Source organism: Cololabis saira, chromosome 21 (genome assembly GCF_033807715.1).
Source record: "Cololabis saira isolate AMF1-May2022 chromosome 21, fColSai1.1, whole genome shotgun sequence".
In the NCBI taxonomy this organism is placed as follows: Eukaryota; Metazoa; Chordata; class Actinopteri; order Beloniformes; family Belonidae; genus Cololabis; species Cololabis saira.
Genome location: NC_084607.1, coordinates 17,781,268 through 17,798,782, shown reverse-complemented (window position 1 = coordinate 17,798,782; position 17,515 = coordinate 17,781,268). Strand labels below are relative to the sequence as shown.

Here is a 17,515-nt window from a genome sequence, read left to right as displayed (position 1 = left end):
TAAAAATTCACTATGAAAAAGCTTTTGTTCAATGTGGTTGTAAGTATTCATATAAAGGAGCCAGGCCCTTATTCATGCCGTCTTCCTCCCTGCTGTTTGAAACAGGGTAATATTTAGAGAAAAACTCATTGAGAAATAGTGAGAGAGGAAAAACAAAAAGGATGATGAGGAGAAAAGAAATGAAAAGTGACAAATGGGAGATTTCCTTCACAAGCTCATAAATCAGGAGATGCGGGCAGAAGCAGTATGAGGCCTCTCTTGAAAAGCTGAGCTTTTTTTTCCTTAACAGCCAGCACTAACCACCCTTCTCCTATTACACGCACACAAATACACACCTACACTAACACATGTGTGCTTGCACATGAAATCGCGCACACTTTCTCTCTTCCTTTTTGCTAAATTTCCAAGATTTCGTGCTCTGACATGGCATGTCCACCGTTTCCCACCTGTCTGGTCGTGACCCAGTGGCTCTACCTCATAAATCTATTACGGGGAGTACAATAAGCTTCAAAGCAAGTATTTTAAATCAATTGTGCTCATTCTGCCATACAAAAATATACACCCTGTGCAGAGGGCAGGGTGGTGCAGCTGCAACTACAGGTAAGAGGGACTGGCAGACGAGGGAATGTGCTCTCTAAAGAATTCGCAATATGCGCACTGTGGGAGGCCAGACACTGGGACAGGATGTGAGAGAGCGAAGTGCAGATGCGCCCTGCTGTGTTTTGAGGTATCTGCTGAGTTGGAGACAACAGAGAGAGCAATGGAAGCAACTGTCAGCATCCATTTCTGACTTCAGCATTTGTGTGCTGTTGTAAGATGTGAGACTAAAAAGCAAGGGACTCAACACACGCAAGTTTTAAAAAAAAAAAGAAAGAAGACTACAGCCAGGTTGGAGAGCCGGGAAGGCTCAGTCAATGCGAGAGAAACTTGATCCCTGCGCAGGACGGTCCCAGAGACTGGCAGACTGATGGGGATCCAAAAGGAGTTCGGATCTGCTTTCATTCTGAATGTTCACCATCTGCTTGGCTGGAAAAGAGAACCTGCAGAGCTGGAGAAAACTCTTTCAACTGACAGATGAGACAGCAAGCGAAGAAGTGTGTGTGTGTGTGTGTGTGTGTGTGTGTGTGTGTGTGTGTGTGTGTGTGTGTGTGTGTGTGTGTGTGTGTGTCTTCCTGGTACAGAGAGTGTGTCAGTATTGATCCTCAAAGCATCTCCACTTTCTGAAAGAAGATCTGTCAAATGGGGATACACACATTTAATCATACACACAAACACACACAAAGGAGTTCGTTTACTGCAGAATTCACAGAGCAACAAAATATATTTTTCTTTATCCATCTACCTTCCATGTGTATATCTAGCCCAGCAATGACCATTTCTTTCCTCATATGTCACTGCTTTGTCACACATCAGCCAGCAAAGTGCAGAATTCCCACGTAAATAGTTAAAAGACAGAAATTAATCTAAACAGGAAGATGCAATATGATCATTCTCAGCATCCGATGTCCAAACATTCTGCATAAAAATGCCTCCTAAAAATGTGTAATCTTCAAGCATCTCATTTTGCTCAACTAAAAATCCCCATTACCCTTGTTTTTATTAGCAGGTGTGAAGAGGATAAGTAAGAAAAATTAATTTAGTTTACGATTTCCATCAGCCTTTTCTAATGTGCAACTTTCAAATGGGCATGAAAACAGTCCCTGGAGTACTCGCCCCCAAACTAAGGTGATGCACCACATCTATGACCCGTGACCAACCCAGGAAGCTATAACCAGGGAAGCGCGCAACAAAATTCCTGTGAATTCCTGTCAATGTTTTCTTTGACCTCCCGACCCCTGATGAAACCACAATGATATCTGTATTCCTTCTGTCGAGTCAAAGCAGACATAACACGGGCCTGACGGTTCAATGAAGTAACAGCTCTTCTACTCCCACAATTGCCCAAATGCTGGGAATGTGATGTGATTAATAAAACTTTCCCCAACTAAACCGCACCCTAAAAGATGCTATAAACTGTATGCACCGGTGTAACAGTTACTTCCACAAAAAAAAAAGAGCATCTGCAAAGTTAGAATGTGTGGAGAAAAGCCAAGAGGCTTCTTAACATTTTTTTTTTTTTTTTTGCTTAATTTTTAGTAAACCTACAAGATTCAACAAGCTTATCAACATTTCAATTGAAGCAGCTGGATTTAAATTCCTGACAGTTTCGTGCAGAACAGAGAGGTGGATGGAGAAAAAAGAAAAAAAACTGGGCTGAGAGGCAAAATCAAGCACCTGCACACCCCCTCACGCTGCCCCCTTAGCCGCCTGCCACTCCGTTTCCTCTCCTCTCCGTTTGTTTTGCCCAATCCTTCCACCCCACAACTCCTTTGATTGCCGTCTCCCATTGGGCACGGACGCTCGCACACAAACAAATATAACACATGCCTCCACGAAAACTCAAACACAGCTCTTCTCAAGTAGCTCGGAGACGGCCGCTCCAACCATTTTGATTTGGGAAGAAAAGTTGCCTCCACTACAAATAATGACAGGCACTCGAGAAACAAGCAGAGGGGCCTGATCACACACAAACCAGCGCAACACATACAAATGCAGGTCCAAGTAGAATGCAAAACTCGCAAAATCAGGCAAAAAGTGCTCTTAAAAGCAAGTTTTATATATATATATATATATACACACATATATATATATATATATATATATATACACACATATATATATATATATATACACACACATATATATATATATATATATATATATATACACATATATATATATATATATATATATATATATATATATATATATATATATATACATATATATATATATATATACATATATATATATATATATATATTAGGGGTGTAACAATATATCGTGCCACAAAATTTCGTGATACAAAAACATCACAATACGTGTCGTGGAGGTGACAAAGTGTATCGCGTTATTGGAATATTAATATTAATCTATTGTGTTGACTAGTAACGCGCATCCGAAAAAAGTCAAATCATACATGAGAGAAACTATTCAGTTTGTGGCAAAATATTTGTACTTGTATGAAACTGAAGATGCATAATGCAAACCTGACATTTACTTTTAGTTCAGTTTGTGGAAAATGCTTGGCCTGGCTTTCTCTTTAAAACCTAAACAGTTATAAAGCATTACAAACTGTAACAATAGGGCAAATGCACAGTATTGTTTTGTATTTTATGTCTTTCAAATAAAAGACAATTTTTTCCAGTCATATGTTCCTCATTCAAGGTTGTTAAAAAAATACTGCTATAATATCGTATCGTATCGTTATCGTGAGATTAGTGTATCGTTACACCCCTAATATATATACACACACACATATATACATATATATACATACATATACATACACACACACAGGCAGCCACCCATACGTAGCAAACAGACACAATTGTGTTCGCACACCATCCCATTATGCTGTATAACCAAAAGGCATTCAGCCATTTCAGCAGCGTTCTGAGAGCCAGCCAAGTAAGAGGTCTGTCAGTGCATTAGCCAGCATGTAATCATGGCCCAACCTCACTGCAATTAGAACTGGTTCTAATTCTTCACTGGAAGCACTGCCTTCTCCCACCACTAATAGTTTACTTTACTCCAACAGCTGACAGACCCAGCCCTGCCTCCCCAGCATGGCTGCCTGAACTGACACGCAGACTCTCGCCCCCCCCGGGCCGTCACACACAGACGCACATCCACAGCTGCAGCTAGTCTGTCAGTACGGGAGATCAAAATGGATCCTGGGAATGGTTCCCAGTCGCATCCCTCTTGTGCCACAGTGTTTTGAGACCGCGCCGCAGCTCACCTGTGAAGTGGAGCTCCGTGACTAAAGGCCTGCGAGCTGCCTGCAAAAAAAACTTCAACAGATCAATAGATCTTCTATTTTCTAAAACACAAGAAGAGAGAAATGACATTGAAATCATTAAATAATTGCAAGCGCTAAACCCTGAGAAGTGCTAAGAGCGCTTTCAAGAAGCAGACTTGTAAGGGGGCAGTTGTTAAGATAGTGATGGAGAAACCTGATCTAATAAAGACTGAAGAAGATGGTATAGTGCCATTAGCCTGTGAAGGGGTGCGCCTGGGTGTCACTTCAAAGCAATCAGTGGCTACCCAGCCCTCAGGAAAGGCCGTCCTGACTGTGCTGCTAACTACCCCGCCGCAGGACAATGCAGCCATCATCGCTGACGCTACAACACGGCTCGGCCAGACAGCACGCCTTTATCTGCGCATTTACGTTAAATAGTCACAGCCAATTAATTTACCTGCCATGTCTCCGAATAATATCTGTGGGGCTTGTAGCAGCGGTGCGGTGTATGCACATTGTGTGGTGGTTTATGTATTGGGGGTGGAGGAGCACCTGGCTCAGGTTACATCCAGCAGGCTGCGTGTTTGGCCTTGGGGGCTCTTTATGAAAGCACCTGCAAGAGGCTGCAACCTGTCTGACCCAGACCCAGACCCACAAGCCCAACCCTGTAGATATCTGGCTCTCACCTGGCATCCCTGGGCGGGCAGCTCAGCGTCTTCCTGACAGCTCCCCCCCCTCCAGGCACCCCCTCGGCTGGATATCAGCCACCAAGCACAAGGATTAACCGCCACACTGGCCCTTTCTTTTCTTTCTTTTTTAAATGCCAGATATATTTCTTACTACACTAATAGCCCAAAATCAGGTCTTTCCTCCTTTGGTTTTGACTTCTTTGATGAACAGCACTTTCTAGGGGTCAAAGCGAGAGCCCATGGGGGCAGGGGTTAAAAATGTATTTTTCTTTTATCGGGGTTACTGTATCGCGGATGGCTAATAGTACATTGTCTTATTTTCCAGCTGCTCGTGTCTTGTAAATTTGCACATTCATGCTAGAATGAAAATGAGAGGGTTTACGATACAAGACACCCCCCTCCCTTTCTGTGTCCTCGTGTACTGTACCGAGAGACTGTAGACAAGCAGCGCTGAGGGGATGAGATAACTGTTCAGTATTGCGAGGAAAGGCTGTCAAAGCCTTGTTTTTTTTCCCTCTCTCTCTCCTTTTTCTTTCTTTAGTTCACTCTTAAGGAAATTTAAAAAAAAAAAAAGCTAGAGCGGCGGCTGCAGAAATAGTCCTGCTTCTATAATTAGATGTAAACAGATGAACCAGACTCTCAAGCTTGCTGTGTCCCACTGGCCCCACGGCCTCCTGGGAAGCAAGATGTGTGAGTCTGTGAGATGTGTTTTTGCTGGGTGTGTGTGGGTGCGTGTGTGTGAGTGTGAGTGTGTGATTGTGTCCAGCAAATGTGTGTGGCAGCACGTGACAGTGTGCATCTAGTCTCCCTGTCGCTTGCCCCGATCTCCGCCTATCCGTCTGCCTTCATTATTCGCTCTTTCTTGGTCAAACACAAATTCTCTCACCCCCCCCCGCCCCATGCTCACCGGAGGGCGGGTCAATGGCCGTGCACGGCAAGGAGAGACAGCTAATGTGAGCACATGTGCATCCAGCAACAGCAGACAAGCACACACATCTGTTGCAGCTGTGCCAGTCACTTGCCCCAAATCCCGGGGACACGTACTGTATCACTGAGAGGTTGCAGTGTAGCCTAGTGGTCAAAACCGGGAAGAAGGGACCCAAAATAAAATATGGACACAACAGTGCGGCCAGACGGAAAACAACTCTGAGATACTTTTTTTTTTGGCAAATCAATGTCAGTAGGAACTCAGGATGGCCATGCAAGAGAACCAGAGCAACAAGTCCCCTTCAGATTAAGTACTATAGGCATCTGGTTGGATGGTCCCAAGAGACTTGTTAAAATGGAATTGCTGATGCTTATCTTTGTTTTCCTGCAAAAAGGGCTGACACATGCATTATGCATGTAAATTTAATGGCAAATCTTTGCAGAACACCTCGTTGTTTGGCACTGACGTGTCACTGCGGCTCACCGTTTCAGTGACGGTCACCAAAATCGGGGACCATAATGTGCGTGTCTTAGCACCTACACGACATACTATGTACTGTAATACTATCTGCTATCTGAGATGATGAGGTTTGAACATATATTATCAACACTTAAAAGGATAGGAAGGACCTACTGTACAGAATTAATTCTTGATCAACCTTGATCAACCAATCATTTATTAACATGTTAGCGCTGCAGCAGAAACTTAACCTTGCACCGTAATCGTTCACACTAAACTGTCGCCTGACACAAGAAAATTTAATTCTATAAAATCCCGTTATGTGCAGAGAAAGAGCACATCATTAAACCAATGCTGTAGGCCCCTATAAAAGCAGCATAAACGGGGACCACTAAAAAAACTTTAGCTTTCACATCACTTCCAGAGGGCAGGCACTCGGACGTTAAAGGGTTAACAATGCACCTGTCTACGCCTCACAGCCATCCACAGGGTGCCTCAGCTCTGGCGGGGGGGGGGGTGTCTGGAAAAGCAGCCGAGGACACCGACGCACGCATCCAAACCCACCCACCAACCCAAACATGACCGCACACGCGCACGCTCACACTGCATACAGTTTCAGCCACTGACCGCAAATCGTCTGACAACAATGGAGCAATGGCAGCTTCTTTCTTTTTTTTTGTTCTTTTCAGTGAACGATTACAATAATAAAATTGGAATTAAAAAAAAAAAAAGTAATCTGGATTTTCTGCTTGAGCTGTTAATAATGTCTAACAGCTGTCACATGCAATACAGCCATGCGCTGAGGTGGGCCTGGGGCTGCCTGATGAGAAGCCGCCTGGTACTGGGAGAGGGAGGGAGTGTGAGGGGAAAGGAGGAACGGGAAAGCAAAAAAAAACAGAGCAAACCACAGAAAGATCCAAATTACAACAAAGCAGCACTGGTTGAACACTGAGGAAATGTATCGGTCTATTAAATGTTGAAACCATTTTCGCTTTAGGTGTATAAAGCCGCATAGAATTTATTGGATTCTTAATTCAACTTCTCACTTCCTCATGTTGAGTTTAAAAATAGTTGAGGGAGTTTTGAAATCCAATGCCCCGAAATCCAATACAGGAAGGTATTACCCTGCACGTCACTCTCACCCGTGGGTCCCCTTTGTGTTTGGCTTGTGTACACGCCCCGTGCTCGAGGCCAAGGCTCTGTGGCACCATGCCACACGGTGCGGCGTAGGTGGCAGTTTGTTTGAAGAGCCTGCATCTGAGGCAACATGGCCAAAATCCGCTTAGAAGGCCAGATTGCTGCTTTTTTTTTTTTTACATTTCCCCACCTCATCTTGCCAGAATTCCATTTTTTTTTTTTTTTTCTGCTGCTGAGTGAAGAAATTCACAAAACAAAAACTGTGTCCTATCTATCTGACTTTAAATCTGCTATTTGTGTTATAAATTGTTGGTGCCGTTACTTATTTTTCATCAACTGCTTGATGGGACATCTGGTGTGATGATCCAGAAGTGACTGGATCCAGAATATAAACTGGATAAATAAATGCTTTGCCAGAGTTTTAATGATTTGGATGCTTGATTAGGTTCAAAACATGGAAAGAACGTGGCACTCTGGCAAGTAAAAATATTTACAAATATGTAAGGGGCTTATCCTTTCAAAGATATCGTGCCCTTATTAAGTATTTTGAGTTTTGATTGGGAGCGCCAGGGTACGGGGACAGATGGCAGCTGCACAGGGCAAGGTGTTATTTCAGCCAGGTGTAGGATGCCAAACAACACCTCCACCATTCAGGGGGACTTCAGTGACAGCGTGTCTGAACCATGTCATCTCACAACAATCCACAAACGAGCCTAACAACAGGCCACGGTTCCCGCTCTGTTTTGAAGTCACCGCCAAATGGAAGTCGGTGTATGACCCATGTCCTGTCAGTGTCACTTCTAGCAGTGAAGACACTACAAGAGAGGCTGTTTTTAACGTCATTTTCAAGATTTGCTTTCAAGATGCTTTCACTCAGGCTCACTTCTGAGCTTTTTTCTCACCCTGTTCCACAATGTTCAGAGAGAAATGACGGGCACACAACTCGAAAGAAATGGGGGTTGATCAGCTAGATAATTAACGCTGAGAGTGAAAAACACAATGCTCTTGTATAAAGGATATTTGGGTTGGGTAAAGGCAAACAGCGGTGCGGTACAATCTCTGAGTGCTCGTAACACTAGAGCTGGAAGGCCTTGAAGAAAAACCTCCCTTCCCATGAAAACAACCCTCACCCTCTCACGTTGCTTTATTCTTTTAAAGACTCTGATTGTAGCCAGTCCTTCGCTAACTCCACCATACACCTGTGTTTGTCTTTGAAGAGTCTTCCAAACACACACCCTGCAATGAGACGTTCAATAAAATAACTCAGTAAAGTTATTTATTCTCCCTTGGGGAAGAAAATGCGAGAAGGCAGACAGCAGGGCTAACCTTTGTAGAGGGGAGGTGGGGGGGGGGCTGTTCAGATGTCCAGCTAGGACATAAAAACCAAGGGAATGACAGGGACATCCTACCAGTAAACAATAAAGGGGATGGAAGGGACTGTTTTTTATCTTTAACAGCAGCTGTAAAACACACACAAAGCTGGGTCTGCAACAATGGCCCAGAAGCAGGGGAGGGTGGCTAGAACAGAGGTGGCAGGAAGACCACCACTTCCCAGACACAAGGGTCTTCCTGCTGGAAAGAAACAGAGCTGAAAATATGGAGGGGGAGAGACGGAGAGGACAGCTTATGGAAAAGCAGAAAGGGTAGATGTAAAGGAAGGGTCGGCTGAGTGAGCGAGATGACACAAATGTGACCTTTGATTACATGGGGTGTTTGGAGCAGAGCTCAGCCATGGACAGTCTCCGAACCCCTTCTGCTGCTTGGATGCAGCCACACCTCAGCCAGAGCGGTCTGATCAGAACAATATGGCTGAAAGATGAACCCCTGACCATAAATGCCAGCAGTAAAGACAGCTCCACTGTGTCTCCTGCTCTGACGCTATCCACCATCTGAATCCCGGCCTCGCAGCCAAAGGGAGGACCGTCTCCAAGCTCTGCATCGGGGCCAGCAGAAGATACAATTACTATTTCAAAGTCCTTGTAAATGAACCAGCGGAATTAAACCAAATTAGACGCGTTTACAGGTCTGTGTCTCCCTGTATCAGCAAGTACACCGAGAGAAAAGCTGCTCCAATGTCACATCCCCAGAACACACGGCAAGTGTAAACTATAAATCGACCACCTGACAAGCATTACAATTGACTGGCTCGTAGCAGATGGACAGAGGCAAATGCAAACTGACAGAATATGGAGCGGCTGTAAGCAACATGGCTTCGTGTGCAAGGAGGTAGAACTGTGCATTTGCTCCTGTTGTCACCTCGTTGCAGACAAACTCCTAAATCTCTGCCAAAGAAAAGGAGGAAGTTTTCTCCCAAAATATGTTGAAATTCTGCAACCCTGCTGGGAACAATGCCAAGGGAGACTGTTGCAACTGCTGTCACTTTCTTCACTTTTTTTTAGGTTTTTTTTTCTTTTTCCAGCAGCAAGGGTGTCAGGAGCGCTCCACAATAAATACCTCTGCAAAGTCAGAGGAGTCCTTTCAAGGAGCCACATCAGAAACCTGCCTCTCAATGCATTTTTACATCAACTCTGAAATATTCACACTCTTTGTAAAGTATTCATGTGAACTAGTGTGCGAGTTAGTCCCCAGGGGGAGTGTGCAGGGAAAAATGAACACATTCAGCAAACAACATGCACAGTTGTGCTGAAATGTTGCCAGCGCACAGGTCACTTGAAGGATCACTAATGACATGCGCCATCAAGACGGACAGCTGAGTATAGTTTTGTCAGAAAACCTGCATGCATTAGATTGATAGCTTGCATTTATGTAGTAGAACAAGTTAAAAATGTTAAGATGATGGCAAAAAATTACTGCAGAGGAATCCTCTGCAAAACAATGCACAAGTCCCTTTTTTTAATTAAATTCCATTACTGTCAAAATAAATGGAAATGATTTTGCTTTCAAATCTTTTAATCCTCTTCATTTAATTTCTTTAATTTTATTTTGCAGCTTGACTTGATGGATTGTCCAAGTGTAAAACACATGCAGATCTTTCCAGCCATCTAAGTGATGAAGAGCCACTGTTACATCGAAATGTTTTTTTCTTAATGTCCTGACAAAAGAAAATTTGAATTACTAAAGAGAGCAGCGTTCAGCGTTTCAATTTGAACACAAAGTGTCTAATGTTTTCATGAATTACCATCTTTAAAAAAAAAAAAAATGAAAACCATGAATAATTTTGAATTAGGCTTCATGTCTCACCCACCTATTTGCATTATGGCCTGCTTGACATTTTCACACATTATTAAAATAATAAATCAAAGAGTGTATGTCAGCGGAGTGCAATAACAAAATAATCCTAATGGAATCTCAAGGAGAATTTGAAAAGATGTGAACTTGAATCAAATTATTTTGCATGTTAATTCAATCACATACTTTAAATGTGAAAAAAAAAAACTTAAAAAAAATAATGAAATAATTTTCCTCCCTGGGACATTAGTCTGCAGTACCACCCGTGTATTACTTGCAGAACTGAGGAGAACAATGAACCACCTGTGCTGCTCAATGAACAGTGATGACATTTGGACGGGAGGTCTTCATGTTGGTCTCGAATTAAACTACAAAAGACACCCCAAATCTGACTGGTGGGAGCACCTGTACCCGCTCGCCAGCATTTGCCTTCATGCTCTTAAAACATCTGTATAGAGAGAAAGACATACGGATGCAGGCTCTCGGCGTGTGTGTGTGTGTGTGTGTGTGTGTGTGTGTGTGTGTGTGTGTGTGTGTGTGTGTGTGTGTGTGTGAGCTCTGCCAAAAGCAAACATGAATGGTGAGAGATGAATGCTGAACTCGTGAATCCCCCTGAATGACTAATTACAACTAATGTTTAGCCTACTTTTGCAAATGATTTTAGAATCTTTGCAAACAAAACAAATTTTAGAAATATCTTTGCTTGTCTTGCCACATCACTGCCTATACCGGAACATTATAATAAGATATCAAAAGCCTAAATAAACAAATAAATACTTAGAATATACTGTATGTTCTCTGAGGTGTTTTTCGTGGTCTACTGAGCCACCAATGTGACAAATCAGTTCACTTAGTTTTAGGAGTTAAAAATAACTTTAAATGGCAAAATACTAATTTTTTTGTAATCCAAAACTCCTTGGTTGCTTCTTAAATGTGTATTTTTGGAGACTTTGTTGACATCAGAGAAAAAATTATTTTAGAAGTGTAAGTGTTTGATGCAATCAATGCCATCCTTTTCACTCATTCACGTCTCTTTTATTTCACATGGGTTTCAGAATAAAAGCGATGACATCCGTCTTGTAATCATTTTGCAAATTCACTTATTTGTATTTTTCTGAACATCTAATCAGGAATTTTTACAGTTCATATTTAATTAAATCCAAATACAAGGCCCACTTAAGCTATCAGATGTGGCCGCAAAAACGATCATAAATCAAGTGACACAGTAAATATTAGGAGTGCCACGGTTTGCAGTACTGGGGTAATGTAACAGTGGGTTGTTTTTTTGTGTTTTGCTTTTTCTTTCCCAAATCAGTCAGTTACTAAATGTTATTCTGTTCAAAATGTGTTCAGTTTAAGATGCAAACTGTGACTGTTATTTGGACACAACAATGTGATTTCACTTTTGTAAACATGCACATTTGGGTTCACGTGATACCAAGTCACTTGTTAAACCTGATGCATGCACCGTGAACACATTTGCACCCCAACACTTCAAAGCCCAATATAGACAGGGATTTTCCTCGTGTTGCCTGTCTTCCTTGCAACCTCGACAAGCTTGCACCGTGACCCCCGAGACTTGTTCGTCCAAACCTCCACCTCCCCAAGGTTTTGGCTCCTTGAATGGTTGGGGGGGGGGGTTGTTGGGTTTTTTTTTGGTTAAGTGATGGCATCGATGTGACGCTTTCAGCTTAACGCGAAGTGACAAAATCTCATCCAGCTTGAGAGACAGGGGGGGACCAGAGTCAGTGTGCTGTGCCCAATTTCCACTGTGATAAATAAAGCAGCTCTCAAAACTACATTAACAAGGGTGCCTTGTTTACCTGTGAAATGCACAAGTGCAGAATGTAAAATCCCAGATAATGTAGAATGATAAAATCTCAACGATGCATGATTTCCCCTGATTTGATAACTAATATTTAAACCACATTTAAGCAGCCTTACATGACCTCAATCTATTGTTGTCTTTTGGTCCAAAATAATCAGCTTTGTATGACAAAGCTGGCACCTTCCGGGTTTTATTTATAAATGCAGATACTTTATGGCAAGACATTAACATCTGAAACAAAAGCCAGCTCTGAAACTATCCTTACGAGAAGAGAAACATTTTAATATGAATATTTCTGTGGGACAAAGCCTTGTGTATGTTTGACTAACCTGAGTGGGGAGCCATTGGTATGTGTGAGGGGTAATATTTCCCCGGCGGGAAGTGACCGGCGTGCTGCACAGAGCTGTGGCCCGAGGGAGCGATCCGAGAGGCGGCTCGGTGCACCAGGGCGCCTCGCTCTGAGAGGAGGTGCGCCGGAGCAGCGAAATCCCTTCCTTCCATTCCGAGGAATGTTTAGTAATCCGAAATCCGGATATGGCAGGTCAGGAAAATCAGATGCAACCCATAAAATAATCCTTTGCCTCGTATTTATGTGTTGCATTCAGGCGATCGAAGGCTTCTCCAGCCAAACGCGCAGCCCCCGTTCATCTTTGCTGTCAAAGGAGAAATTCAAAGCAATTTTCACCATCAACAAACAAGGGGAGGCAGATATACAAGAACAGCACGATGCAAAACTCTCCCATTGCAGTCTAGTATTACAGAAATATCAAGACGTATGAAACAAAACAGCCCATGCATGTCGCTTTATTGAATCAAATCTATTACCTTTGTGCCTTTTTTTTTTTTTTTTTTTTTTGCATATAACCGAAAGCTGCCTATTCAACGCAAGACAGCAGACAAGGCAGATAAAATAGTCCAGCGAGGCATCCAAAAAGCGACAGAGCAGGGCTCAGCTTCAGCTCTATTGATCAGCCTGGGGTACAGGCCTGCATGGAGAATTGGACTTCATATTCTACAGACACGGCGAGCAGACTGACAAATGCTTTTTAAGGACATTCTGTTCCTTCTAATCGTGATTATGTCGTGTTTAATACACACAATTTATTAAATTAACACGTCAGCAGTTATTTTGTCACACCTCCAAAAGCATATATATATATATATATATATATATATATATATATATATATATATATATATATATATATATATATGGACAGATTTTTGTTCATGCAACGGCAAGTAATTTTATAGTGTGTCGTTCTGGTTGGCGTAAAATGATGGAAGTCTCCTCAGCCATGCATCCCAAGGTGAAAAAGGCTGCCTTCTTTCTCTTCTTCTTCCTATTGTCTCGGATTGATGCAGGCGTTTTTTCTAACTCCCTTCCATCCAGCTTTCATTTTTAAACCTCACAATAATTTCAGTTTTTTTTTTAATTTTTGCATTAAATATAACTTTTTTCGTGCTAAACTAATCTGCATACTACAAAAATAACAACGTTTAAACAAAGCCGGAAACTGGGAGGAAAATAAAACACACTATCGCATCGCGCATCCACATGTATTATGGACGGTTAGGCTGAAGGAACCGAACCCTGTCACTTCACAGATTTCGAGACGTGTTAAAAAAAAAAGACGGATAATATTCAAAAGAAAATGTAATTTAAATACCGCTTCATAACAGAGCGGCAGCAGATCCTGAAAGGCATGGGTTGTCTCCTTCTGCCTACCTAGGGTCGTGCGCGCGTTTGTTTGTGTGTGCGAACCTGCATGAGTGCGCGCCCCCGTGTGAGTAAATGTGGTGTGTGTGTGTGCATGTGAATAACTGCACTCTCACTGTGTTCATCTGCCTTGACCTATTTCAGGTCAGGTAATCAAATGGAGTAGTAAATACATTACAGGCGACATCCTCTATCATGTCACAAAAATAGAATCATTTGGTCAAAATGGGAAAATAAGGTCATTCCTAAAATGAAAATTAAATGTTATTATAATATATATGTGGTTGGACACTTTAGAACAACAATGTAAAACACAGTCTTTTCCCATCCACAGTAAAGTCTGTGGGTAATTAAAACTAAATCAGGCTAGCAGCAGGCAGCTTAGTATTATATTTTCAAATTATTAGGTATATAAATAAATGATGGGTTTTACATCATAGGTTCTCAATCTAGAGCCTCATTGGTTTAAAGAAAGTGTCATACAAAATTATCACATTAAAATAAATTCAATATCTAAAATAATATGGGATTTGTGCAATATATAAGAATTGAGAGGCATGTTGTTATCATGAAGGCTATTTCCCTTCCAGCTCTATTATCTCCCCATGCACCCATTTACAGCCCTCTCAGTTCAGTGCAGCATCAACAATAAAATCGCTCCATACGCAGGTCCGTATCATCGGAGGGCTCCTGGTGTAATTTGTGTGCATGCATGTGGGTCTTTTGCCGTGAAAACATCTGAAAAAGCTGTGCCTTATAGCATCTGTGATGGTTAAGTCAGTGGACTATGCTGGGATCCAAGGTGAATGGCCGCCCGTCAGGAGGACTGCCTTTGTCTCCACACTGAGAAAGTGCTTCGCAGTCGGCCATTATACCTTCCCTTCGCCATGCTGTTACATCCAGCCTTCCCTGAATGCTCTCTCACGACCAAAGAATTGAATCCGGGAGCATTTGTGAAAATTGCAAGAGACTGCAACTTTAAGAGAATATTCGAAATGTACATTTACGGGGTATTTTACTTGCTGCGGCGTAAATGCGCACGGTGGTTTCTTTTATGCAGTATGGATATGCGATTTCATTTATTCAATACAAGCTAGAATTGTTTCTTTTCCCCCCCTCTAACGATCGACACTCGTAATGAAATTCAAGTGGCTGTCAATTGTATTTGCAGAACCACGTCGACAGCGGAAAGGCAGCTGATAAATCAAATTATGCTGTATAGGTCGGACCGAGCAGCGGGGGAGGCCGGCGGCGCTCCGCGACTGAGCTGGCCGGCAGGAGCGCACCTCGACCGGGGCGGCTAAGAGCGCTCCCCGGCCTCTTCCCGGTGGAGGTATAATCTTCCAGGGGTCTTTGTTACAGATGGGAAACCATTGTTTACACCCAACAAAATTGTATCCCAATATACTCTATCAATGGGCTCTCCTACATACTCACGGAAAATTATTTTTTAAATGTTTTGTTAGTTTTTTTATTATTAAATGATTTGAAAGCATAGTTGTCGTAAAAATAGAGCAACATAATTTGGCATCCTCATACATTTTAGGCAACTGAAGCAGAAGCGATATTCTTGATCAGTAAGAAAATATTATGCTATTTAATTATAAAAAAAAACCAACATGCACTAATAATTTGAATTATATTATAAGCTTATTTATGTCGTGTCAGTTCATGAAATGATTTATTTATTCCACATAGGAAACATCTCTCACATCGTGTTTTGTTATTTTGAAGAAAAAAAAACATTAAGAAATTGTGTGCACATGTCACATCTAACATTTTGGGCAAAACGCAGCCTCCTTCATCTCACAACGCGGAATCAGACCCTACAATATTTTATCTAAAAATATCAAGTATATAAAATTACTACTTACTGGTGTGTTAAATCCTTGCATAACAATAAATTATAAAAATCACAAAACTCTGGAAGAGAGAGTGCGACGCCAATTTAAAATCAAAATCTGAGCTTAACCATGTGGCTAGAATGAAATCCTACAATATTTCCATCTGAGGCTGTGCAGCAATCTGCTGGTTCAGTCTATGAAAGCAGAGGCCAGTGGGACTGGGGCTTCCGGCCTGGCTGGATTGCGGCTCGGCTCTCCGAGCAGCGGTTTCTCTCTCGATGCAACTGCGTACCTTGCGTCTCGAGGGCAGGATAAACACGCCCTCCCATTGGTCGGTTCTGATTGGCCGACAAAATGGGCCAATGGCGTGGTGACTGGCGTTGCTAAACAGAGTGAAAAGCGCCAGATTTAAAGCGGTGGATGGTCAGATCAGTCACAATGGAGCTCAGTGCGCACTAACAGAAGGTGAAACGTACAGCAGATAAAAGAGATGGAAAGACAGGGCGGAAATGGGTATATCTGAATTTAAAACAAAAGGGAAATTGTTGGAATTGCAGGTAAATGTATGTATGATTATACGAAGTAATAATTAAGTAACTAAAAATAGCCAAATACATTTAAATGAAGGGGCCATTGTTTCCACTCTAAACATTTTCCACTTAAGTCTGAACTAATCTCATTAAAAGAAATGATTAAAAATGGTTTAGAGTTTACGGACACAAATACGAATGAGTTCAATCGTGTTTGCAAGATAATCCTGAATGAGAAAAAAAAAAGGAGTAATGGGAGTTTGTGGTTTTATAACTGAAATTGAACGCAATTTAAGTGGTTATTGTTTTATAGAAGTTCAAATGACAATTCAATGTATTTTTCACTCTCTTTCCAGGAATAATATATAACATGATGGGTAGACCAATTCATCAGTTATGATTGGTTACTTTTTAAATATCACAAAACAAAACAATATTTAAGAAAAATATTTGCAAAAAAGCAAAAGCATTTAATCGTGTGTGTATGTCAATTTATATGTATATGTATATGTATATGTATATAAATATATATATATATATATATATATATATATATATATATATACACACACACACACACACACACACACACACACACAAGCGATTGTGCCTTTGTATGCACGAATCTCATTGGCTGGCAGGGTGCCAGAGCTTTGTCAGTCACATAATGTAAACAAGGTTCTGATTGGCTGGTGGCCAGTCCGCATTGGGCTGTCCGGGAACGAAAAAAAAATGGCAATAACTGGCCCCACGGTTTCAAGACGTCCCGGGTTAGATGATGAAAGGGGATAAGAAGAGACGGTTTTAAGGCGCCCCAAAGGCGGACCCCCATTGGCCCTGAAGCCATATGACTCAAGCTTGAATCAAAGGGAATACTGCAGAATTGGGGAAATTATATGTTGGATATTGAAAATAATCGAGGTTAGTTCTCGCCTAAACCTGGAGCAGCCATGCAATGCATTTTTTTTTTTAGAGAAAAGTTCTGAAAGCAATTGAAACGAGCCTCGAAACAATTGAGGAAAAAGGCTTGCACGTGAGGGTGAGAGGAGAAAGAAAACAGCTCCGGCTGCGGATCGCCCTGCTTTAATGGAGAAAATCTGCATGGAGTCTTTCCCCATTTTAAAGTGTGGCAGCATGAGGTTTGTCCTAGTTAGGTCAGTGCGGTGAAAATAAAAACCAGCGTAATTTGTTTAAAGTAAAATGTTTCTGTGGTATTTAATCAGATGATAGCGTCGCATAGTGTTTGTAACGGCTGCGGTCTGGCTGCAGTGGGTACAGTCAGATTAGGGCTTAAAAAGCTTGCACGGAACACACTCCAGATAGACGATGTAGAAATGATCACGAACGTGC

The 17,515-nt window shown here is 41.9% G+C and overlaps 1 protein-coding gene across 11 annotated transcripts in view; it reads right to left on the bottom strand.

Annotated features, from left to right (window-relative positions):
• Nucleotides 1–15,900, bottom strand: part of LOC133422707 (BAH and coiled-coil domain-containing protein 1) — a 74,781-nt gene extending 58,881 nt beyond the window's left edge. For all 11 annotated transcript variants that reach the window (XM_061712749.1, XM_061712754.1, XM_061712753.1 and 8 more), the window contains exons 1-2: nt 15,666–15,900; nt 12,401–12,724 (exon numbers count right to left, since the gene is read on the bottom strand). In XM_061712749.1, coding sequence (XP_061568733.1) covers nt 12,401–12,572 — 172 coding nt within the window. In that variant the 5' untranslated portion in view covers nt 12,573–12,724; nt 15,666–15,900. The remainder of the gene's footprint in view (nt 1–12,400; nt 12,725–15,665) is intronic.
• Between the last annotated feature and the right edge of the window lie 1,615 nt (nt 15,901–17,515).